Source organism: Symphodus melops (genome assembly GCF_947650265.1).
Source record: "Symphodus melops genome assembly, chromosome: 6".
Taxonomy (NCBI): domain Eukaryota; kingdom Metazoa; phylum Chordata; class Actinopteri; order Labriformes; family Labridae; genus Symphodus; species Symphodus melops.
The window spans coordinates 5070394-5097528 of record NC_136696.1 but is presented as its reverse complement, the minus strand read 5'-3'; the positions used below and the strand labels follow the sequence as shown (position 1 = coordinate 5097528).

At 42.4% G+C, this 27135-nt stretch overlaps 2 protein-coding genes across 3 annotated transcripts in view; both read left to right on the top strand.

Annotated features, from left to right (window-relative positions):
- znf423 (zinc finger protein 423) overlaps positions 1–17472 on the top strand; it is a 139729-nt gene extending 122257 nt beyond the window's left edge. For both annotated transcript variants that reach the window (XM_079346867.1, XM_079346868.1), the window contains 3 exons: positions 983–1114; positions 3050–3165; positions 16607–17472. In XM_079346867.1, the coding sequence (XP_079202993.1) occupies positions 983–1114; positions 3050–3165; positions 16607–16636 (278 nt within the window). In that variant the 3' untranslated portion in view covers positions 16637–17472. The remainder of the gene's footprint in view (positions 1–982; positions 1115–3049; positions 3166–16606) is intronic.
- A 4618-nt stretch (positions 17473–22090) lies between these two features.
- The window catches only part of LOC306825308 (plasmanylethanolamine desaturase 1), a 40424-nt gene continuing 35379 nt past the window's right edge, over positions 22091–27135 (top strand). Inside the window, exon 1 of the mRNA XM_079345975.1 lies at positions 22091–22453. Within this exon, the coding sequence (XP_079202101.1) occupies positions 22294–22453 (160 nt within the window). The 5' untranslated portion in view covers positions 22091–22293. The remainder of the gene's footprint in view (positions 22454–27135) is intronic.

Here is a 27135-nt window from a genome sequence, read left to right as displayed (position 1 = left end):
GAGGGAGGAATGAACGAGCGACTGCAGTGGGTGAAGGCGGATAACAAGGACAGAGGGAAGGATGACTGTAGAAAGGGTAGATCATCTATGGCCCCGGTGGGGCGGACAGGCAGTCACCAGTTGGGGCAGACACGGCACTGGGACTGGTGTGTGTGCGGGCGTTGGGAGCGTGTATGAAGGAGAAATAAAATGTGAAGGGAGAGCATGCAGCAAGAGAGAGGAGGGTATGCATGATTCAAACTGTATTATAATTCTGTCTAAGTTAACTAATCATCTTTTATAAGGGTTAAAAGATTAGAATTTATTTTATTACTGGTTTTCAATGATTTGAGAACCTTTTTCGAGTTTCACTTCAGAATACAGACAGAAAGGGTGCATTCCCTCAAGAGATCCACATCAGAGTATGCTTGACCCTGGTTTATTTTATCAGTGTGAACACAAACATACTGTACCCACTCATACTGTACCTGGGTACTGTGCCAGAGTCCACTTGAAGAGCTGATCTCGGACACAATTCATGTGTACTTCATGTGTACAATTCATGTGTATGATCTAAATGTACTCGGCTCTTGTTGCTTCCAAAGTCGTCGCATCCGCACAGCGTGGAACCGTTTTGTCCTCTGAGCTGCACGATAGATGTGAAAGTAAAAAGAGAGTTGTTGACGAAACAACAGAAAAGATCCACAGTTAGCAGGATGGACAAACATGCCTAATGTGAAAACACCCGTAGTGAAGACACTTCATTTATTTTCATTGATATTCCTGCCATAGCTGTACAGTCTTTCTTCAGTGACCAGTTTTTCTGTATTATTTGTGACGTTTCTTTCACTCATTAGTTTATAATAAAACCACTGTCTGAGAGTTTCTGTATGTTTGGTTGATATCTGTTGTGAGTGTGTTAGTTATAAAAAATGTCATATGTTACTGTTTCTTCATGTTGCTTAATCCAGCCCACATATGCGTTTCTGTCTCCTATTTGCAGAGGAGGGCATCAATCATGAGTGCAAGCTGTGTAACCAGATGTTTGATTCACCTGCCAAGCTGCTCTGCCACCTGATAGAGCACAGCTTTGAAGGCATGGGAGGTACCTTCAAGTGTCCCGTCTGCTTCACAGGTGAGAGACAGACGCACACATTCACCTTCAAGGACAGGGCTACAAAGAACTGTTCTGAAGTCTCCTTGCTGCTTTGCATTTCAATTGGATTCACATGTGTGGACATCCAAACTGCACAATGGAACAGATGTATACATGAATTCACAATTGACCTAATAATGACACACACACACCTTTTCTAATAGCAAAAGAAACCAAACAATAAGTAAGGATGACAAGGTTTGAATTGGATCCCTAAAATGTTTAAGGAAGTTCATCTATTCTGTTTCTGCATCATACCTCACAAATTAAATTAAGACTTCTGTAGATACTTCACCATAACAGATGAACAATGTAGAACTTATGAGCATTTTCTTTAAATGACTTGGGTAGTTTGTTACATTGTTACGGTTTTACCTTTGCCAGCCAGGTGTTTATGATTCTTATTAAAGACACAAAGTGGAATAAAATCAATAGATGTGTTAACCACACATTCTCTAAGCACCAAACTGCTCACATCTTATTGCTTACTTGGTAGAAAATGCAAGATGTGAGGAAAGGAGGGTAAAACGTTATGCTACCCCAGAGGACATTTGTCTCAGAACACTGCCGGGGTCTCTTGCTTCACATAAAAAAAGATCACAAAAACTTGAAAAGCACTTGACAGGATACTAGACATTTGCTTCACATAAAAACACCTTGAGGTTAATATGGCAGATGAAAACGAGGTTTGCACTTAAATCTTCCCAGGCATCAGCTCCAGCACATGTTGTGGCTCGGAAATGGTTCTCCCTGGGATACCTGCGTCATGATACATTGAGTAACAGTGCTTTAATGGCTGTGAAGTTTTTTCAGTTTTGGCTCTACAGTAAGATAACATTAGGAATATTCATTGTTTTAACATTTCTAACTGGGAAAGTAATATTCCAGCAGGGTGCTTCTGCTGAGGGAGAACTAGAAAATCCTCTGCTTGTGCACAGTTCAGCTCAGTGCAATGCAGTAACTCCTCTAAACAGGACACATACCAAGTACCTTATATATCTGAAATCCACTGGGGGACCTGAACAAAATGCTGGATGATCAAATTAAGCCCAAGGCGTTCAGAGTTCAACTCCACACCTACAATATTAAAGTCAGTCTGCAGCGCCTCTCTCAATCCCTGTACCCTTTCTTCCTGCCTCCTCTCTCTCTCTCTCCCCGTCACTTCATCGCTCCCTTTCCCTCGTTGTTGTGTTTGTCTTGTGTTGTGTGCTCCCCCCATCCCACCCCCCAGGTACACAGCAGCGCTTTAAACTTTAACTCTATTCCTTTGTGGCTTATGAATTAGTAAGATGGGCACCACTCCTATGGGGGGCTGAATAATTCAACACTTACGCACACACAGTGAAAACCAAAAGTTTACTGAAACAAAGAGGGGGAGAAAGAAAGAGAGAGAGAAAAAAAAGTATGTGAGACACTGCTGGAGTGGAAGTTAAAAAAAGAAGAGATAATTTATTGATAAATATCACAAGGTCTGCAGAGGGGAACTCTTCCTGGTTTCTCTCAGTCCTTCCCTTGCACCCTTCTGTGTTGTCTTTGTATCTCGTATACTCCCTCCTTTACAGTCAACCTGTTATTTGCTCTGTTTGTATCTTTGTGTTATTTCATACTGCCACCGACCGACCAAGGACAAGTTTCAGTACATCTTGGATTTAACCATTCAAGTATATTGTAAGCGCTGTTTTAGTCTGGATGTTACGTTCCCTTACAAATGCACTTCCTGATAAGAACTGAAAGCAGACAAGCCCAGTAGAAGTCATTTTTCCTAATGGGCAAATCACAGCTCGTTCCCCCATCTCTTATTTTACTGTTGATTTTTTAAAAACCTTCAGTCATGGTATACATTAGCAAATCTTTTACCTCTAATAGCCACCATGTGACTAATGCTACATTTGTTTTTTGTTTTGTTCTTTTCAGTGTTTGTGCAGGCCAACAAGCTCCAGCAGCACATTTTTGCCGTCCACGGCCAAGAAGACAAAATCTACGACTGTTCCCAGTGTCCACAGAAGTTCTTCTTTCAGACAGAACTACAGGTGAGTTCCCTCTACTCTATGTGTGTGTGTGTGTGTGTGTGTGTGTGTGTGTGTGTGTGTTTATATGTGAAGAGTAGGATTAACAGATCATGTGCAGGTCCTGAAACACACTGCAGTAGTTGGACTTGTGCCCAAAAGGTTTGTATTAGTATTAATAATTAAAATATGAAAGACTATATTCTGGCAAACACCTGAATAGCCAATCTAATAATTTCAACACCTTTGCTCTCTTCCCTTTCTCTCAGTCATAAAACTCTCCTCCCTTTTTCAAACGTGTCCATCCCTCTCTCATTATACAGTCTCCTTCCAAACTTCTTGCATACCTAACTTTTTTTTAAATAATCAGAATCCCTTAATCTACTGTAAATCTCTTTATTTATACCTTCACCCTCTCTTTCCATCTCTCCTCATGAGGTATGAGCAGGGTTCTGGCAAGCTTCATGTCATTAAGGTTATAAGTCACCCAAGAGTAGGTCCTGGACCAGCTGTGTCCAGGTCTGTGATGATGTAAACCCCCTTGTCCTCTTCCGTTTTTTTCCTCCTCCTCGTCTCTCACAGTCTTTTGGCACCAAACTAGTGATTTACAAAATCTGCAGGTCAAACATCAGCCCTTTTGAAGGTGAAATCTGTTGCTAACTTTCCTCTGGCATTTGCTAAATTATACAGAGGTCAATGTTAAAGGTCGCAAAAAGCTTCTTTGGAAGACTTTGTGAAAGCGTGAAGTTTATATAAAAAATAATATGAGAAATATGAGTGTATTTACTCACTGAAAGCTGCTCTTGTATACGTTGTATAAAAAAAAACATCAAAAGCAGACCATCCTTAAAATTGCAAATAATAAAAGATTGACTGCAAAGACCTTGCAGTCTAAATGTATAAAAGGTGGATCTAGAAAGGACTCAGTTAAGTTTGTGTCCAATAACGATGCATCATCAGTTCTTTAGTCAATGATCTTTTAATTAAATGAGTCTGTAATTACAGGAGATGTGTGCCAATGTTGTGTCAACTGCTTTGTTGAATGAATGCTATGACTGAGGTTATCTGTATCCCCTGGTAAATAATGCTGACTGTCCATAGTAACTTCATACAAAGTCACTACTGCCTCCATATGCATTGCTGGATTAGGGGAGCAAGTATTGGTACCATTACTAAAGATTTATGGTGATATGTACCTCCATTGATGCATTTTCCCCATCAAATAAGGCTCTCATTACACAATCACTTCATACCTTTAAAACACTCCTGGCTTCACGTGTTCTCTGAGGAAAAGACAAGCCTGTTTTGATAACCAATAATTGAGAATTATACCTTTAATTCTAGATGAAGCATATCTGATAAATAACCCCTATCAAGAAATGTTCCCGGTACTTCGCTGAGTTGCCTAATAGCACATCTCGATTGTTTGCACTATTCAATAGAACACCGCCACATGGTTAAAAAATAGAAAAGACGAAAAACACTGCTAAAGAAATTAGATCAGGGATATTTTATAATCTATAGGCCTCGTCTGCACACAATCACACACACACACACACCACACGCGCACACTAGCCCTCACATACAAAGTGGCAGTGATGTAGGGCCGGAGGTGGTGGGCATATGGCTGACCAGTCCATTTAACAGCAGGGTGACTGCTGGACCCTGTCGGTTAATGTCCACACACACTCACACACTCCTGCCCACCTCCACGCTCATCTACTCACACACACAGTGTGTGTGTAAAGCACACTCTGTGTGTGTGATTGTTGGTGTGTGTGTGTGTGTGTGTGTGTGTGTGTGTGTGTGTGTGTGTGTAAAACACACTGTGTGCCACACTCTTCCTCTTCGTACACTCCCTCCAAGATGACCCCTCCTGATAAATTGTTGTTTATTACAACTCCACTTTGTCTCTTAAGAACACATCTAGATATTAGTTGATTTTGTAGGGTTTCCTATCATGAAAACATTTCAGACTGCAAGTCATGATTCTCTATTTTTCAATAATTATTCCATCTTCTCCGGTACTTATCATTATTATCAAAAAGTACAGACATTTTCAAAAATGACAACGAGATCATAAGTCATGTGCAAAGTAGAAAGATGAATCCATCATTATGTCCACAAACATCTTCAATCAGACAGTGTGCAGAAGTGTGTCTGCATTTTCAGTAATATATTTGGTGCCTAGAAAGTCTTTTTTTTTTTTTTTTTTTGTTGCCGTAGTATCAAAACAATATTGTTTTGTTTTCAGTTTCTGGTATCGAGCCAACCCTTGTTTAGTGAAGTCATCTACCCTTCTAACCAAATTCCCCCCTGGGATTAATAAAGTATTTCAGATTCAGTCTTAGTTGCATCAGATTTGAGAACAAAAGAAGGCAAACGATGGTCTTATTTATTCAGCTGCAGCCAACAGTGGAAAGTTTCTTACTCAGATGTGAGCTAAACATTTTCAATTACATGTGACAGAGTCAAGTGTAACTTCAAAGGTTTTTTTTAGAAATGTATGAAAGAAAGTAGATATAACTTAATTAGAGCCAACGACAAAAATATATGTTTCCTTCATATGTAGACTCAGCAGAGTTTAGTGAGGTCGGACAAGTTTAATTCAGTTGTTTTCATTTCTGCTAAGTTTAGCTCAGTTCAACTTTTTCTTATCCCCCAGCTCCTTGTGCTTCTTCCTCTTTGGCTGCTGTTCTCTGGTTATATCCATCTTGTTACTCTTTGGTCCTGGCCCAAGTGTGTCTATGTATGTGTGTAAGTGTGTGAAAACTTGCAGCCCGAGCCTGACCTGCCACAGCTCCATTGCCCCATGGGAGGGCTCTCTAAGTGGGCTAGACAGAAAGGCTGACTGGAGGAGATGGAGAGCTCCAACCATGGAGGTTAATGCCACTGCTAGCGCATGTGTGTGAGAGTGTGCTTGTGTGTAAGTAGATGCATCTGCCAGAGAAAGTGGAATGGGGTAATTTGTGCGTGTTTTAATGAGGTGCGGATGGATGAAGAAGGCTGGTTGGCCAGCTAGAAAAGGCTTTGGCCTCTTTCAACCCCCTCAGAGGGACCATATGATGTCCAGCTCACTCTCTCTTCCTCTCTCTCTCTCCCTTGCACACACACCCAAGGGCCTCTGCCGCATGGACACGTCGCTGCATCATCCTCTCTCCCTCCTGATTGCACTCTTTCTGTCTCATCTTCATCTCTCCCTCAGCATACAGAGACCTTCACTTTCTGCCTACCGCCCTCTTTATCATTTGCTTTTACCTTCATATCAATCTCTTGCACATACACATCACAAATTTCCCTTTCTCTCTCCCTGTCTCTCTCCCTCCTCTGGTTCTGTCTTCCTCCTTCTCTCCGACTCCCCCCGTCTGTCCCAGAAGAACCAGCCCCTATGCATATTTTAGCCCCTCTCCTCTCTTCCTCTCTTCTGTGCCTCTCCCCAGTGCCCCATAAATAGTGCAGACGTAAGCTGGTAAATAAGAGATGTTTTGGTGTGTGTGTGTGTGTGTGTGTGTGTTTGTGTGTAAATAAGAAATGCTGTGGCCCTGATCAGTGAGGTCCTTCTGGATTCTTCTCTCTCTGCCTTTACTCCCAAACTCTACACAACACGTCTCATATTCTCTCAATGTCGTTCAAAAAAAACTTCTGCTTATTTATCAATTAGCATAATAGTAGAAAAAGTTAGCCTACATGTTTTCAGAAATATCCAATATAATGAGCAAAAGTGCACGATTCCCTCTATTTAACCAGCCTCCAAATATCGACTGCATGTTGTTTAAGTTTTGTTGGAGGTGTTTACGTCCTTCGAAGTGAACCCGGTTTGAAAGTCATGCCACTCTCTATAAACTCAGCCTCTTTCCCATGTTGCATTCCCTGATAGATTTTACTTAAGCCCCAAGGGGGTGCTATACTGCAGCTTTCTGCCCCCATGCGCTCGTCCATCTATCAATCTTGCACTTCTCCCCAGTCATCCCTTTTCTCTGCCTGTGCGTCCATCATGGTACAGGATTTCCTTTAGCTTCAGTAAATATTTAATCACAGCTGAATGGATGGATTGTTGGTCAGATGGATACATGGATGGTTGTGGTATTTGATGTAGGGCTCTTTGTGTTTGTGTTGACTACCTCTGATGAATCTTCCTCCTTGCCCATGTCCCCGAGGTGTTGAATATTTGAGAGTTGAGTGTGCATGCAACCAGAAACATGAGCACGGATAATTTCCATCATAGGCATGGTTAGAAGAACATGTAGTGTACACAGTACGGATGCATGGAGGAAGGAATGGACTGACTGACGGGAAGATGTACAAACAGATATAAAGCGAGGGCTTCAAAAATACACAGTGAGACAGAAAGGCACCGGCAGCATAATTTATATACAACAAACAAACAATTTGGTTTTACGTTTCATCACAGTGGGAGCACTTTCTATCATCAGAGCGTCAACATTAGCACCATGTTATTATTTGTATGCAGCCAGGATGTGATATCTCCTCAGCAGGTAGTGCATGGTGTCCGTACCTGCTTGATGGAAGAAATACAATAAGCTTTCCCCTCAGAGAGAAAGTAATGAATACAATCTTTATTTTGGTATTTAATACAGAACAGAGAAAAGGCTTTGAAGACTTTTCAGTGCCTGTAGTTGTGATCAGTGTGTGTGTGTGTGTGTGTGTGTGTGTGTGTGTGTGTGTGTGTGTGTGTGTGTGTGTGTGTGTGTGTGTGTGTGTGTGTGTGTGTGTGTGTGTGTGTGTGTGTGTGTGTGTGTGTGTGTGTGTGTGTGTGTGTGTGTGTGTGTGTGTGTGTGTGTGTGTGTGTGTGTGTGTGTGTAACAAGCTGTGTTTAGTAGTCTGTCTGTGAATAATGTTGTCTTTGTCTGAAGAGCCTCACCGCCTCCCTCTAACTGAATTATGGAAAGGTGTGGATGTGGCTGAACTGGCAATGGGGTTTATCCATGAGTGTTTGTGTGTCTGTTCACCAAAGTCTGGGTGTTGTGTGAAATCACATTGTGTACTCTCTGATCCATGTATCCTTTGGCTGTGTGCGCCTGTGTGTGTGTGTGTGTGTGTGTGTGTGTGTGTGTGTGTGTGTGTGTGTGTATGTATGTATGTATGTATGAATTTGATCCGTAGATCCCTGTGGCGTTCCAGGGGAGCGCACTCAGCTGCCCCAGCACTCACTGGGAGACTCTCTGTTATTAGAATGGGGACCTGGGACGCGCACACACACACACACACACACACACACACACACACACACACACACACACACACACACACACACACACACTTACCTCCCTTAATCCCAGGACTTGAAGGTATTTGCAGCAAGGGAAAGACAGACGGAAACAAAAAAATCAAAACAAAAGAGAGAAGCAGGCGAGACGGAGAGAGACTGCAAACCATCCAGCCTTCCCTGATTCAACAACAACTACTTCCACTGTATCAGTGGTCTTAATGTGACCACATACTGAAAGTAACTGCTAATATTACAGAGAATCATAAAAAAAACCAATTACATTGAAAAAGGCAAAGCCGCACAAACAAATAGAAAACATGCCGTTGAAAAGATATACCTATAATTTTACCCTTCGCATGTAAACATCCTCAGTCTTTGCATATAAATTGTGCCCGTGGCTGTAAACACTGCTGGTAATTTTGCAGTGTTTATTGATCTATGTTGGATTTGAATTGAAAGAAGAAAATCACAACATGGGCCCTGTTAATCATCTGGAATTACATTTAAATGTGTGTGTGTGTACACACCTGCATGTGTTTGCGTTTGTGCTTCGAGGACATCACCACCAGAAAACTGAGCGGGAGAAGGAGCACAGGGGAGAAAATGAGTCTAAAGTCACTTGTTGCTTTGATGTAAGGTGGAGGCACATGTACGCAGATGCAGCGAGACAAAGACAGTGAGTAAGATAAAGAGGGAGATACAGATGAACAGAATTGGGGACAGATAAAAAGGAATTACACAATGTGAGCCAGCACCTGGAGGCTTTCTAACAGCTTGGACCGTGTTCCTGTCATTTGGTTTGTGTGTGTGTGTGTGTGAGCGTGTGTGACAGGTGAACACAGGCAATGTGTCACAGAACAGGACAGACTCTGCATGCCGTTCTATCAACCCTGCCAAAAAAAAACAAAAAAAAAACACGGCACAAACACACTACATCTCATCACATCAACTGAAAAATACAAGTCAGCCATTCGTGCGGTACATTTTAATGCTGTGTTACGGGCGGCTGTGGATCAGTGGGAAGAATCATCGTCTCTCAACCAGAAGGTCGAGGGTTCGATCCCCAGCTCCTGCGAGCAACATGTCCGATGTGTCCTTGGGCAAGACACTTAACCCTGAATTGCTCCCCCTGCTCTGTCAGGATGTATGCAGTTTGCTGCTCCTGTGGTTGAGCGCTTGGTGCGCTAATTGCCCCACGGGGATAAATAGAGTTTCGGAAAAGAAAAAAAAAGGAAAAGTGTCTGTGTCTAGTTCAACAATTACTTTTTTTTCACTTCTTTTGAAAAACTTAAAGCAGTCAGTGGATATGATTGAATGCATTTTAAATCCAAACCAGACACAAACCTACGAGTGGGGGCATAAGATCACACAAAAGCACTCCAAAACCAGTTGTTTGTTGGCTGTTCTGGGTTATTTCAGAAAAGTGCATTAAAGACACAGCTCCATTTGTTGGTGTTGTTCTCATTCTAAGTGACCAAAATGTAGTGATTTTTTTTTTTTTTTCATTTATTAAATTATTAAACACACTTTTTTTCAAGCACTGATAATTAAATGGAGTGATATCTTATTGTATCCATCTGTCAGTCTAAAAGAAATTGAGTTTTCTGCACGCAAGGCATAGAAAACGAGCATCCAGAGTTAAAAGTCTAATCCAAAAGATTTGATCACGTTTAGTACACTAAGTGAAAAAAATCCATTTACTCAGTTGTCAAAAAAAGGAATTTATATATTGCATTTAGAGCATAATCAACATTTTGCACAGCATATTTGTTGACATCCATTCTGAATGAATCACTCAGTGAAGCACAAATACTCAGTACATGATCAAACTTTTTGGTTGACATGCTTTTCTTAGATGAACTAATGCACATACACACATTTTACAGTGTCCCTGCTGTCACTTCATATTCACTAATATCTTCATCCATCTTAGTCCAAAGACCCCAACATTCTCCCCCCCCCCCCCCCGCGCGCACACACACACACACACACACACACTTCATGAAACATGTGGCTCCTGCTCTTCCTTCTCTCATCCCTCTACTCATCCATGATCTCTCTGGGTTTTTTTTCTTTCTGCCAGTTTAGGGTGCATGGTAATCAAAAAAGCAGGCTCCCATGGGACTCATGGGGATTGGGCGTGTGCAGTAATATGACAGTGACACGGAAAGCTAACACGCTCTGCTGAGTTGTGAGCTCATGTGTGTGTTTGATGGATCATGTCTGCGCATTCATTTGTTCATCTTTTACCTTTAAACATTTACTTTTTTATTTACTGTCGTCTGCCATGTTGCGTTACATTTTGTAGCGTGTGTGTGTGTGTGTGTGTGTTCCCTTCTCATCACACGTCTCCTGTATCTTTAGGACTTGTTTTTTTGGGGATGCCTGTGAGTGTGTCTTGTCACCCATGTCTGCTGGCTCCAGTCATCATCTGGCACTGAGCTTCACAGTCTACAAGGACCACATTCCTCTTTCCTACATCGTGTGTATGTGTGTGCATGTGAGGGACAGAATATGTGCAGGATCTTTTTTTGTGAGCATACCCACATTTTCTTAAGCCATGACACAAACGTCATATGGGTTCAGGAATGATAGGTTATTTGTGCAGCAGGTGAGGTCATTTCCTATTTTGTGTAACAGCTTCCAGCAGGGAGCCCTCACCTATGCTGTGAATCTGGTGTTGATCCATGTGTGTTTGCCTTTGACGCTGTATGTGCGTGTGTATATCTGTGTATGCGCCCTTCATGCTGTGAGTGTATTTTGAGTTGTGTTTACTGGTCCAAACCCGGGTGTTGGGGCCAGAAGCAACAGGAGAGGGGAAGCCCCCTCAGAGAAAGAAAGGGAGGGATGACTCCAAACAGGACATGATCAGAGAGGTCACCCTTGGCGGCTTAAGGAAAAAGTCGGGGTTATCGTGACTTGGCTGGAAAGAGAAGTTTGAGATGAATCATGTGAAGGTAATATACAGAGTTAATACACTACAGGAGGAAGGAGACAGAGGGTTGATGGTAGCGGTAGGGACAAAGACAGAAAATTGTAGGAGTGGGAAGGGAGCAGGGAATACGTGTTGGCGGGATGTTAAGGGCAGGGGGTGCGTTTATTTTCAGTCTGCTCCCGAGGCAGCATCCTGTCCGGGACGGGTGGGGCTAAAGACAAGCCAGGGAGCAAAGGAAGAGGGCTAAGACAGCCCATCTGCTCGTCCCAGACACACACAACCCCACACACACACACACACACACAGACACAGACAGAGCTCTGTGTAGCTGACGAGCTTACTCTGTTGGAAGAGTGTCAACTCTGAGCTATAAATATACTGAACCCAAAGAAGACCACTAGACGACTAAGGTGATTTTTCATTTGGTGTTAAAAACAGCATTGGAGATGGGACACTCACACACAAAAACTTAAACACACAGCTTTTGGACTGTCTCCATTCCTCCTCCCCCGCCCCCCCCAAACATGCACACAAACACACATTTGACACAAATTCAAATACCGACAGACACTTCTGATTCATGTAGGTTGCACACACACAGAACACACACACAAACACGGGGCATTGTTCCAGCAGCAGCACTTCCTCTTCCTGTGTCTGTTAGACAGTTGGCACCCGCGATTCTCAGATTAGCTGTTATCATTACACAGCATTGCAGAATTTATTATTTATTTATTTTTATCTATGTTCAAGTTTGGGAGAAGTTATTTTTTCAATCTTACTGACTTGGCCAACAAACAAGGTCATCATCATGTGAGTGGGGAAGTCTGATTGTTGTGATTGTTCTTTAACTCTGATCTAATGAGAGTTTTCTCTCCCTCTGCTGCTCCGTTCAGACCAGATAGTGAACACAGACACATGCTTGTTTCCATTACACAAATGAAGCTAGACTTTAATTACATGCATGTACATAGATGCAAAATAAAGGCAACAGTCGTGCACCTCCACTCTTCAAACAGACCCATCAGCATCAGCACGGCACGAATGCAAACACACTTTTATTTCAGTTATGCAGAAGTAGGTAGCACAGAGTAGCAGGACGAGGGAGATAAGATTTTTCTGTCTCTATCTCTCTGTTTCCTCTGTTGTGCCCTTGTCCCCTATGCCCATGAGATAGTTTGTGTGTGTGTGTGTGTGTGTGTGTGTGTGGTGGAGGGGCGTCTATATGTGGCTACTATTGTGTGTTTTAGTCTTTGCATTATATTCTTGGCAATTGTGTCTTTACATGCATGTGCTCTTTGCTGTGAGTACATGTGTGTGTGTGTGTGTGTGTGTGTGTGTGTGTGTGTGTGTTTCTGGCTTGGGCTCGGGTAATGCGACAGGGCCATATTTCCCCTGGGCTCAGGGCTCTGCAGGCTTTAGCCTCGCTCTCTCTAAGCAGTTTAGGAAAAACAATGACAGGCCTCTGTATTGACTGGTCTGGTCTGGTCTGGAAGAAGGGCTGTTGTCACTACAGCACACACACCCTCTGCTATCAAAAAAAAAAACAACTGCAGAAAATGATAAATAAACATCTAAAACAGGCCTCATGTTCATAAAGCATTTCCTTGACGTAAGTTCATAGAAAACAGCTCTCCTGAGCGAGCTGGGGATCGTCCAACCTGGACACACACATTATATTTTATTGATGTCAGATTGTGATTTTTTTTAAAGCTGATAAGGACCTGTGGGTCTGAAATAAAGTATAAAGTTGAATGAAATGACAGAAAACAAAAGAATGGAATCAAATACAAGACAAACCAAAAATGGCCCCAGCCTTATTCATGCTGAGCTGTTTTGAGTGTGCTTCTGCATTCAGAGGGAGCTTTACTGTTGTTACTTTACTCCATCTGTTCTGAAAGTCTATATTATGATCTCTTTAAATGTGCTTTTAATTTCACTGTAATTTTGTTAAGACACACACACACACACACACACACACTGTAATGATCAGAATACCTCTTTATGGTTTTTTTGCTCATAAGAGTGAATTCTTGCACACTTGCTTCATCCTCTTCATATAAAACCCTTTTCGCAGCAGGGATGGAAGTAATCCCCTTACTTAGCTGCAGAGTTTTTATTGCAAAACATCCGTGTTGCATTAATAAAAGCAGCCTGTTTGAACATTGACCACATAGATCTGGAACCACAGTGAACCCAATTTTTTTTTTCTCAGAATATATCAATTACTCTGTTGTAAAGCAGATGTCACAATCTGACACACACACTGGCGCACACGCACACATTTCTGATCGATTGCAGTCCTGCATAATCAATACCCAGCTTGCAACATCAGGGCTGAAGAGAAGTAACTGGGATGTGTCTGCGTGTGCCATATGAAGAGTATTGCATTGCAGGCTGTCATCTATCTGTCTGTTACATCCCTCTCTCTCATCTCTTCTGTCTCTCTCCCCTCTCCTCTCCTATGGGCTATTTCCAGCAGTCCACTGCAGCGCTCCGGGCTCCTCCGGGAGTGACCGCAGCCTTCCCTCCTTCTATCCCTCCCTCCTCTTCCTCTGTCCTTCCTTTCCATGCCTCTCTCCATCTACAAATCAATACGGCAGCAGCAGGACCCAGAGAACCTGAGGGAAAACACACACACACACACTCACACACACACACACACTCTCCCTCTACTTTCTAGTTTCTCTCTCCTTCCATCAATTTTCCTTCCTCATAATTAAATGGGATCTTTTTGCATTATAGTTTTAACTGTTATAACAATTCAAAAAACAATTCTGTGTAATGTTTTTCTGTTATTCTCTCTACTCACAATTCTGATGCCTCATTCATGACCTCATTGTTAGAGGTCATACATGAGTCAAGTGCGTGATGACGAAAGCCAGACATGGATGTTCATTCCCAGGAAACAGGATTCAGATCTTCCACTCTCCTCCCCGTCTGTCTCCCCCCCCCCCACCCTCACTCTGTCTCCTGTCCTGTCCTCTCTTCACATTGTTTCTTTCCTGTCCTCTTCCCCTCTGTCGTGTTTAACCTGCTCCCACAAAGAGGAATGAGCCTGACCTCTTCTGGCGGCAGGGAGAAATGCAGCTTGTTGGCTCGTTGATGAAACGAAGACTCTTTTTGCCATGAGCCAGTGATGGAGTGAGAGAAAGCAGACAGAGAAAGAGAGAGCGAGAGTAAGAGAAGGGTTTTCATTCATAATGGGGTCAGTGGCTCCCAATGAGATCTGCTTCCTCGTGAGAGAGGCCTACACACAAACACAGACACTTAATTTTTCACTGTCCTGGACGTTATATTCTCACTGACTCACCCATCTCTCAGAAACTGAGTGAGTGAACATGTGAGTGTTGTGTGTAGATGCCTCTTGTGGTGTGCGTGTGCGTGTGTAGGACATTAATACCCTTTGGTTTCCCCCGGACAGGCGAGCTTGGCCTCTAAAGCCGGGTGCCAGACACTCTAAAAACACAAAATACACACTCTCTCTTGCTCTCTCTCTCACTCACACACACACACACACACACACACACACACACACACACACACACACACACACACACACACACACACAGCAAAGAGCTCAGCAAAACATGCACAGTGAGATAAGGGCCATAGAATGACAAATAAGTATTTATCAACCCCAAACCACGTATAATCCTTCACATTACTGTCCCCATCCACCACTATTCGTCTCTCTGTTCTGTTCATCCCCCTATCCCCTCCTCTCTCTTTTTTTATTCTCCCATCCGCTCTTCTTTTTTGTCTCTTTTTTCCCCCCTCTCTCCGTAGTGGGGCCTATCAGCGAGAGAGAGCGATTAATCTGAAAAAGCTGCTTTTAGTGGTGATGAAGGGTGGAGTGGCAGTAAGGGGGTGTTGATTGGGAAGATCTCTCTGGGAATGGTGTGCGTGTGCTGTGTGTGTCTGTTAGAGAGAGTGTGCGTGTGTGAATAAGCTGGAATGATTGGTAAAGATTTCTTGGGAATTTGTGTCTGTGTGTGTGAGAGAAAGAGAGAAAGAGAGAGAGAGGATGTTTCATAGGGAGAAAGTTGTACAGTCTGGGGAATATAAGGGAAAAAACCTCCAAGTTGAAATTTCACTGACACACACACACACACACACACACACACACACGACAGACAAATTCCCAGAGAAATCTATCCAATCATCTCTCCATCTTCCACACACACATCCACAGACAGTATCCCCCAGCTTTAGATGGGATGCTAGCTAAGTTCCAAACCAGCAAATCCAGATTATCTTGAGTTCAGTCCCACATTGCAGCTGATATGGAACATCCACAGAGGATTGATTGTGCGTGTGTGTGTGCGTGCTCATTTCACACATTGTTTATATTCCGACATTCCCAATACCCAGCGTGTACCGGTCTGTCATCATACATGTATGTGTGTTTATCTCTCAGTCAAAAGTACTCCTGCCTTCCCACCTCCATCACTCACACGTTCATAACTATCACTTAGTTTCTGTTCCTCTGCTCCCATTTCTACACACAGATCGCTGCACTGTCTCCCTTTGTGCTCTCACTGCTGCTGTGAATTTTAATTTTGAAAAAAGGTGTTTTTTGCATTGTGATTATGAATTGATGTGAAGAGAGCTGATGCCTTTGGAGAGATGTGAGTGTAGGCGTCTCCGAGGTATGCAAGACGGTCTCTGTAAAATATTAATCACAATATCAAAAGACACGAGGGTTTCACAGATCTGAATAAACAAATCGAGGCGCCGGGTTCCCAAAGATTAGAAAAATAAAACAAAAACAGAACAAATACTGTGTGATCTTCAAGTTTCTGACTGAAACCAGGTTCTGAATGTTTGTAGGTTTGTTAAAGCATGCCGCATTGGACACAAAAATATTAACCATCTCACATAACCTGTTTTTTAATAAGCTTTCATCTGTGTGAGAATAAATGCAGGTTAAGATTGTGTTTGTTTTCTTTAAATGTATGCATTACAACATCAATACAACTCTACACATCTTCTCCTGTGAAACAACAACTCAACAGAAGTGAGCCTGCTCCTTTTTGTTGAGTTGTCTTGTCTGCTTGTCCTGTTTTGTTTCCCCTTCATCCTTTCTGTTCTCTTCTCTTATTCTTCCTCATCTTTCATCAGACTATGTATAAAGCAAGGAGGCCTCGCTGTCTGTACTGTGGGAGGCAGTTGTGTTTCTGTTCTTTTATTGGATGGGGGTGCAAGTGGAAAGCACTATGCTCACGTAGCCCATTATTTCTCTCATCATGTGTTCTCACTTTTTCTCTCTATCTCTGCCTCTCCCTCTCTCCCTGCAGAACCACACACTGAGTCAGCACGCGCAGTGAGACCGAGGCCCGGCAGGATCTCTCGGCTCAGCCGGGGCCCCCGACCCGGTGCCGGCAGGGGACTCCCATCTCCACATCACAGCCAATCAAAGTGTCATTTGCTACTCACATGTAAAACTCTAACGATCGCGCCACTGGGCGCGGCTATTAGGAGCAGCGGGGGAAAGGAATATTAATGGGATATGCTATTAAATAAAGAAAGGAAAAAGTGGGTGAGAGAAACGGTGAGAGCCACATGAAGGAAAGAGAGAAGTTAAAAAAAAAGGTATTGTACGTGCAGTATTTTTTATTGTCCCTGCCAAACCCTCTTTCACCAGCTTCTTCCCCCTCCCCTCCCCTCCCCCCTCCCTCTGTGCCCACCCATTGCTCCCAGGTCAGGCATTTTATTTTTTTTAACAAATAGAAAAGCAAAAAAAGCAAAACACCCTTTGTTTAGTTTTTTTAATAGATTGTAGAAAATGCTTCACTTTCTTGTCCCCCTCAGTTGCTTCTTGTATCTAAAATCATAGGTGCCGATTCCTTTGACTTTTCTTTACCATATGCGCTTATTTTCTTGTTCATTTTGTACCATTTATTTCTCGCCGTAAGTAGGTACTTGTGCTGTGTCGTGATTGATTGTTTTGCCAGTCGTAAATCCCTGAGTTTCTTCCTCTGACTCTCCTTTTTATGATTATTGTTAAATATATTTTTTTCCTTTTTGTAATTACTATGAAAAAAGACATCAAACAAAATAAAGTGCAGAAAACCATACAGATGTTTCTTTTTTGGATTGGGTTTTCCAGTCACTATGGGGCCTAAAATGGTTATTGTAAAAATAAATATAATCGATTTCAGTGCGTCTGGTCAATGACTGCTTTTTAAATGTGAATTTACCAGATTGCAATAATCTAGTACAGACAAAAAAAGATAAAACAAATAAATAAATGACAAATAAAGAATATCTGTGTGATGTGCATTTCTTCAACAACAAAAAATCTGGATGAAAACATTCTCTCAGGTACGATTAGGAGCAGGTTCAGATCATTTCTATTTCAGTGCCCACTGGACAGAGATGGTCACAAATCTACAGGAAGCAAAGGCTGAATTAACCGTGCATGCTTGTTCTCTAAAATCAACAAAGAGCAACACACAGACACCAAATGAGACCTATTCTGTGTCAGAGGGATGTTCAGGAGATCCAACTCACGGAGGTTCATATAGAAAAGGATGTAGTTTTACAGCTACATGATTCAAAAGAAGATCACTACAGAAACTACCTTTAAGCAACGTTATCTTGTTTAGCACCTAACTAATAAGAAGAAGAAAAAAATTTGCACATGCTCCTGAAAATAGACAGCTGTTTGGATAACTCGCATGTAGAGCTGTACGGATGAATACAAAGAGTTCACGTTAGATACATTTATCATTGCAGCCATTATTCTGTTTCCACAGCTGCATGCAAAATGTCATAAATGGTTAGTTACTCTGTATGCTGTAATTCTCCTGGAAATCTAAACATAGTTAAGTCAGAGCTAAATGTGAAAGTCCAAATTAAGATTTCTTGACCGCATCTTCCATGCAAAAAGCCAGAGCTTGGCATACAGGTCAGGCGGCTGTGGATCACTTGGTAGAGTCGGTCGTCTCTCAACCTGAAGGTCGGGGGTTTGATCCCCAGCTTATATAACCACATGTCTGATGTGTCCTTCGTCATGACACTTAACCTTTAACCCCACATTCAAGATCAGTTAATACTGATGTACACCTTCCATACAGCAGCAGATTCTCTGAATGGGTGAGGATGTGTATGTGCGACCTGCGGTGTAAAAGTGCTTTGAGTATAATAGACCAGATAAAAGTTGTACGTGCTCAAGTCCATTTACCATTTACATAACAAGATATCCTGGTGAGGTGGTTCCACACATGGATCAGCTCTAGTGTCAAAAGATCGTGAACTGAAAGGAAAGCAGAAGCACAGTTCTGTTGTCTTTCCTGGTTCTCGTTTTATTTTTCTCACCTTGTTGAATAGTCTCACTTTTTTAAGATTACTATGAATGGAACAAATAGAGAAATTCAAATGAAATTTAAAAAATTCAGCCAAAACGCATTTGAATTTAATTGCTGGGACTTTTCCTACTGCTTGTTTGAGGATAGTCCTGATGCCACTGCAGTGTTAAGCCTTCTGTGCATCCCCAGTGTTAATTACCTGCAAACAATTCGGCTCCAACGTACTGTGTAAGGTTGACACACACCTCCATCCTCAGTGAACGTAACGTTAGCTCATGCAGGCCAGAAAGTCAAACTCGGGTCACAATTCCTCCATCTGTTCATAGCAACTGGTCTAAAGCCACCCCACATCGCTGCTGGCTCATGTGAGTCTCATCTAATATCTCAAACATGATGCCTTGTTTAAACTGCTCCAGCCTCTCTGCCCTCGCTGCTGTATCTGTAAGCTGATTTGAAGTCACCTTCACCCCTCGTCCTCCTTTTCATGCTGTGCTTTTCTTATAGATGCAGTCTTATCTCTTCTGCTGTTCTCTCCGTTTAATGCTTCTACAATCAGTCGTACAAAGCTGAAGGAGGTGTCATACCATTAAATATGACACTTTCCTTGATTCTAGTTGTCTGGGCAGCATTACAAATAGTTACGTACCCTTTAGAGATTTACTAAACTGGATTCCAAGACAACAAAAGGAGAGCGATTAGATTAAATTGGATCACAGTCAGAGGAGGCCATTGAACTGTGGAGGGCACAATTACAGTTGAGGTGACTTGAAGGAAAGTTCTGTCACTCACACTGATCTGCACACTGCTGTACATTACTAGCATTGCACTGCATTGATTCTAACAAATGTTGACACATAAATTCATCATAACTGCAGTGAAGCCAGAGGAAGCTGCCCTGCGTCTGTGCTGCCAGGTGCTCAAGTGTTCTTATATCTGTGAACTTTATGTGTGTGTGTGTGTCCTCGGCTTCACTCGTGAAATAAGCAGTAACAAATGTATGTTATCCTGTAAGCAGGAGGCCCAGCTTTCATGTTGAGTTTAATGGTGAATTAGTGACTTATGTAGGCTAATTAATGTTTTTAATGACAACATTTTTATAAAATGACATTTAAGATTAATTGCTTCAATAAAACACATAAATGTGTTCTGTGGTGTAAAAAAATAAAGGGCTTGTCAGAGACACTAACAATGTCCAGTAATGTTACAAAAAAAGAACATAATAAAACCCAAAATGTAACTACTGGTCTATAATGTAACAAAATGCTGAAATAATGTAACAATTTTATGTAATGTATTTTCCTTGAAGTAATTATGTAGAGTGTTTTTTAAATACAATCTATTGATCACTGATGCTTCATAGCCTTTTCAAAGCAAGCAGCAAACATGGCGCCTCTTGTCTCTTGATTTGAAACACATTCCAGTGTACAGGACAATTACATTTCAAACAGTAAATACGAAGATGAAATGCAAACAATTAAGAACCACATCTTTTTACGCACCACTGTCTTATCAGATTTCAGTGGCTAACATGCTAGCAAATAACTGATGAACTACATCCACCAGAAACATCCCAATGAAAAGTCTACCTGTTGCATGTTAGACGTAGTGGACCGGTAAGAAAAGGGCCATAAGACTCACAAATACATTCACACACAGCTTTATTAAAACCAAAACAATGAGACACAGAGGCTAAAAGCTGCACAGAGCTGCAAAGCCCTGAGTTTCCCCTCAGGATGCCACTTTAATTTGGACCAGAACCACAATATGTTCAAAGACCTAACCACATTGTGTAGGAGCCTTAAGCCAACACAAATGATTATTTAACAGAACCACATTTATTTTTTTGTTAAGTTTTTATTGAGAAATTTACAAAGAAATTACATCATATATTACAAAGGTTTCCCCTTTTTCTTCCCCTCATCCCCCAAGAGCACATGTAATTCATACATGGGAGCCTGTAGTACGTTTTTTTCAGTAGGGAGACTGAACTCTCGTGGTCATTCAGTATGCATTTTTTGTGTCCGCCTCAGAAGAATTAACATTTCAGTAATTCCGGGTTTTATGCAGTTTGGATCGGATGCATGCTTAACACCTACAATGCTGTGTGAAATTAACTGTAAAACGTTGCTTCACATGCACCTCCAAATCAGAGTTAAAGTCCCTAAATTGCTCTTTTTAATGAACAACAACAAATCTAACACATGTCTGCATTATGTTTTGTGTATTTTTTTGTTTACCATGTGCAGTACTCTTTTTGAATAAAGCTAAACAAACAAAAAACAAAACAAACACAACAACAACAAAAATGAGGATGGAGGCGGACGGTTCGGGTAACGGAAATGACGTCACCTCCATCATGATTGAATCAAACAAAGTAGGACTCTGCAACATATCCAAGATGGTGGGCTAAACCACAGAACCTGATGATGATGATTGTGACTATGATGATAACAGTTTTTTGGTTTTTTTTTTGCCTTTTTATGATTGCTATATTAAAAAAGAACATGTTGACAAGCAGAAAACTGTATTAAGTGATTTCATTACAATGAAGATCGTACTGTTTCTTTTTTATTTGTCTTTATTAGGTTATTTTTGGGCTGTTATGCTTTCATTGAAGTGTGTGTGTGTGTGTGTGTGTGTGGGGGGGGGGGCAGTGGATAGAATAGCAAAGTATTAGAGTGGTACATGATGTGGCATGAACATTATATGCTTCTTGCACACATCAGCTCCCCACAACCTCCAGAAACTTCACTGGGAAGTTAGCAGGAAGAAGTCTGGACTGAGTCAGTGGGAAAAATTGACTGTTTGCATTCGCACGTGCATGCCCATCCCTAAGACTATGGGACATTTTTCAACAGCATCATGCATGTGTGAAAGGGGCTTGAGCTTTAAAGCCTCATGCTCAGTTACACTAAAACTTTGACTGGATGGTCATCCTTTATGAGATTTAGCTTAATGTCCGCTGGATAAGTTTTTAATGCTCTGGTTAGACTGAAAATAGGTTCTACCGTATGTGATTTATTTGTATCTAATAACATCTCTGAAATTAAATGGCGCCTACATAAACCTGTAGCCTACCAGAAATGACATTAGCCTAAATTAGAATCATCTTTAAATAGTTTAGCTTATTTTGACATTTCATCTTAATAAACATAAACTTGACATTTACCTGTAGTGTGGCGTTATTTTTTCTTTTACATCACATTGAATTGATTTTCTTTACTTTATTGAGGAGTCTCTTGCCTGGTGATGGATTTTTTTAGAAGCAGCTCTTGATGGCAGCACTAAGTGTATAAAGTGTCGCCATTTAACTGGATTAGAGATCGGATGCAGAATTAAGAGTAAATCCTCGCTATAAATGCGGTGCTAGAAAAGAGCGTTGCATGTAAACACAGACGCATGCTGTCTTTCCCGTTAGAAAACGAACAGCTGTTCCTGACACAAGCTGCTGCTGCTCTCAAATAGTTCTGTGTGTCAACGCAGCTGCGTCCGTGTGTTTCCGGGTGGCGTGAGGCTGCAGCTCGGCGAGCATCACTTGGTCAATCCTCCTCCCTGCATCAAACCGCGACAGCAGCCACCTGAGGCCGGGACAGATCAACAGCTATTGACCGGGACAGATCAATAATTGATGTCTTCTAGCTGAAAGCCAAAGCGGGGAGCAGCGGGCTGGAGTTATGGCGGCGTCGCTTCTCTCCGAGACCGACATCAGGCACCGGTCCATGGCGGAGGAGGATCCGAATGGAAATGAGCACGGGGCGGCTTCACGCAGCGCTGCACCTCGCTGGGGACCGCAGCACGCCGGGGCCCGACAGCTAGCGAGGCTCTACTCTCCCGGTGAGGACCTGTTTATGCTTCCTGTCTGTCTTAATGCTGCTCTCACTAACAGGGCTCCGAATGAGACAAGAAGAGGCCTAACAGCGACAGTGCACAGAGGTGAAGATAAGAAGGATGATGATGGAGACTCTTGTTTCCAAAGTGTTTACAGCAGAGCGTAATGCTACCTCAGCAATGATGCATTCATGATCAGTCATAACTACTTGTCTGGTCCTCATTATGGACTGTACACCTGCTGCAGCTGTCCTCATTATGGACTGTACACCTGCTGTAAATGCAAGTGTTTTTAAAAGTGAACAGTCTACTGTCTCCAACTTTAAGGAACACATTTTAGTCTCATTTAAAATAACCTATTTTATAAATTCTCTATCATTTAAATTCCTGCCCTAAAGTGGGCATGGAGGAAAAATTAAGGAGGGCACAATTAATAATAGCCTAAGAAGAAGAAGAAGAAGAACCATAACTTCTTTTAAATACAGAAGTTTACATACTGTAATGGTTAGACAATCAAAACAAAATCAGAACATTCTGATAAATGCACTGTGGAAATAAAATGAGGAAAGGAAATGAAGAGGAAATGAAACTATAAAAATGCAGCAGAACAGACACAAAGTGAAATGAGTTTTTGTATAATCAGATAGAAAGAAACTCAGTGCTGGGTCTGTTCCAAAGCCCAGCGTCTCACACCTTCATGGACTTGGGGTAGCAGCATCGACATAATCTGCACCATGATCAGATGACATGCAGACTGTAAGACGGACTGTGTCAGGTGTTGCAGCACTGACACCGTATCTTCGTTCTATCTTGTCTTAGTTTTGTCCAAAAATCCAAGTTGCCTCGAACTTGCAGAGTGTTCAACATGAGTTATGCTTTTGCTGAAGCAGCTTTGCATCGTATCGCTGTCGTGTTTAAGAAGTGATCGAAAACAAAATCAGTGCGTTTGAAGAAGGTTTTAGAGTCAATGTTCAGGAAGAAAGCTGCCATTGAGTGGTGCTACAGGAGAGGTGGGACCCTGTGTCAGTAGAGTTGGGCCCACCCGAGGGTCCCGTTCTATGAAAGGACAATAATGAAACGATGCTTCCCTGAACCGTTTGAACACACTGGATCTCACCATGTGACGGATGTGTTTGTCATACCTCGTGTATTTTTTGCTGATACAATCGTCAGGTTGTTTGACTCATCACTGATCAGGTCACAGCACCTGATCAAGAGCCCGGTCTGGTTCCTTCATGCACTGAGCAGATAAATAAGTATAAACTCTGTGAGCTATAGTCTTACGAGTCTTTGTTTGCTTCATAACGAGGGATTTTTTTCTTCAACTCATCACCTGAATAAGTGACTTTGAATATGCAAACTGCCAGGCAGAGTGAAGATAAGCAACAGTTAAGACCATGGAGGCGATTTTACTGACAGCTGACGCCACGTCATTTACATCACGTCTTACCTCAGGAGACCCCCGGACCCCTCTTCCATCTGACAGGGATAGTGTACCACAGTGAGGAGCACATGTGATCAGTCCTCTTGAAATGATCTGGAAACTTTAAGGAGTTCATTCATGAAAACAGCTTTTGTTTCTTTTCCTCTCAGCACAAATCTGCTCAACACTTCCCCGTTTGCTCCACACTTGTATTCTGAGCTTCCCACGCTGGTTTGTCACTTCTTGCTGCTGTTTGACATCACATCACTCTGGCATTTATTTGGCTTCAGTGATTTTCAGTCAAATGTGGGAATAGTTGAAGGGGAAGAAACGTATCCAAGAGGAAGAGGATACAGTGCATTTTATTTTCCTGTAGATACATTGATTGAGAGCACATGTGCTTCAGACCTTAGCAAAGAAAACCTGTTTAACCAGTTGTGCATCAAGCTGGACTGTGCCACATTTTGCCCGACCATCTGCCCTGTTTCTCACTTCACTGAGCGTTTTAATTGCCTCTGGTCGGACCACGTTGGCCACTTGTTAGCGCTTCCTAAAATAGGACAGACGATCAGATTAAAAGGAGGTCTGCATCGCTATAACCACTTCTTTTTTTTTTACACTTAATACGAGGGCACAACATGCGTCATGAGGCTGGCACTTGAACCGAGAGCCCGCACAGCCCAGTTTGTTTTCGTTCACTTAGCACTGACCCCAGCTCGGCCTTCCACGACTCACTGAGCTGAAAACGGAACTTGACTCGTCTGCTGAGCTTAACCTCTGCTTAACATCTGTGCGGTGTGTTCGTGCACTGACACAGGACAAACCCTGCACTTGTATGGAAGATGGTGACAGCAGCAGCAGTCCAATTTGACTGAGTAATAACGTCACCGTGCCATTAACGGAATTGGATTTGCTCTATTGTTCAGAGCCATTACATCAGAGCGATAACCAGCTCTGCTCTGACGTTTGGTCTTTTCTACTGCCGAGCAATGCTAACGCTACACATTCATGTCAACAGAGGCCAGACAGATGGACACACACGGTTGAGTGTTTAGCTTCATTAAAGTTGGACAGGAGCAGATGATAAGAACAGAGCGGGATGTTGGACTGGGAACAAACAGTTTCAGTGTTTGTCTTTGATCAAAGATCACAGCTCAAACATTAGTGACAGGCGTGTCTCTTTAAGGCCAGCAAACAGACGATGGAAAGAGTCTGAGTTTGCCAAGTGTTTGTTGGTTTAGTTGTTGCATGAAAAAAAACAAAAAACAACAACAATCTTGAAATCCATCCAGGAGCATCTTTTTGTGAGTGTGTTGGACCAGCAGAGACTGTCCCTTTAAGAAAAAGGCATTGCTGTAAGGTGTTCACTCGAAAATGTGGGACAGAGTTTGAGGTATAGAAAAGATGTTTTTCACACACGATGAATGGTTTCGATGGGTTGTGAATGAGCAGGATCAACAGTGTGCAGACCACAGTCCACTCAGGTTTTAATGAAGCTGTACTGAAAAGGCCTTCGTGTTGTGTTCACTGTACGCAGGGAATAATTTACCCAACGTCCTGATCAAGCTGTAACCTGTTTTTTTTTTTTCTTTCTCAAACATGGCTTCTGTCATCAGAGTTAGTTTACTTTTTTCTTGGCGGTGGCCGTGACTGCCCGTCGTTTCTTCTTCAGTTGTTTTTTTTTATGACGGTTTACATTCATACATCTGCTGGAGGTCTCTGTGATCTCTGACCGGGCGCTTTGAATTGTGGGAAACAGTACGCGATAAAGGCTGTTCTGATGCATACTGTACATTTCAAAGCGCAATAATATCGTGACTCAAGTATTGTGATAATATCATATCGTGAGGCCTCCGCTGATTCCCACCCCTCAGTAGTACAGCTGGCGGTTTAGAAATCAGTGATACGAACCATTTAGAAATGTGTTGAGTCCTTGCCTTTTACAATCATTCATGACACCGTGTTTTCTATGAGCAGTATCATTATCAACTGGCTGAACTGGTAAACAGTCAACAAGAATATCTATGATGCAACATGGCTGTGCGCTCTAATACAATGCTCCAAAGCATCCTAAAAAGGCTGGAAGTGAAGGAATGAATGGACTTCTTCGTGATTGGCCAGCAGATTCTAAACGTATGGAAACAGCAGAGAAAGAAGTGACAGCAACCTGTAAACACAACGATGTAAGAACATTATTTAAAACATTCATTTGAAATGTAGTACTTTTTGACAAAATGCCCAAGTGCAGCTTTTCCCCCTGAACAGAGTTCACTGGAGAACTACTCTTCAGTATTTCTTTCTTTCTATTAGATGACATACATGAGCAGGATTCTGCATTGATCCTGGGCTGTGATGTTTTTATTTTTCCAGCGTGTTGTTAACTGATGTGGTGTCTGATGCTTAAGAGGATCACACATGCATTTTGAGGTCCTGACCCTTTATCCTCTATCTCTGAGCCGCTGTGCAGCTCAGTAAGCAGACAGACTGTGGGTCAAGGCTGCGGCATGAGCAGGATTCTGATGGTGTAACAGAGGCTCTGCTGATCAACACCCGAAAATACAGATAATGCAGCTAATGCTCAGTCATTGTTTCAGAGTTTTGGTGAAGCTTTATATTTGTTTTAAAATGTAATTATATTCATGTTTTATCACCTGACCTTAAATGTTGCTATCATTATGTCAGCTGCAGACACGGAGAGGAATCGAACTGACACTTTGAAACGAGCATGCGTGTTCCGTGTGCTGAAATGTATGTTGGTGTGTCAGACTCTGACTAGCGCACCAAGCGTTTGACAACAGGAGCAGTGAACTGCATACAGCCTGACAGAGCAGGGGGAGCAATTCAGGGTTAAGTGTCTTGCCCAAGGACACATCGGACATGTTGTTCACAGGAGCTGGGGATCGAACCCTCGACCTTCCGGTTGAGAGACGATGACTTTACCCACTGAGCCACAGCCGCCCTAAACCTGTGGTGGATAGCCCTCTGAAATGTACTCACCAAACAGTAAATCTACCCACATTTGGCGCTTTGGATCGCCATAGTTTTAGAAGTTTCTGAAGGATTTGATTGCTCAGCTTATCCATCCATCTATCCATTTTCTACCGCTTATCCGGGGCCGGGTCACGGGGGCAACAGTCTAAGCAGAGACGCCCAGACTTCCCTCTCCCCAGACACTTCCTCCAGCTCTTCCAGTGGGACCAAGAGGCGTTCCAAGGCCAGCCGGGAGACAAAGGTTACGTCTCACTTCCCTTATTTGCGGTCTCCT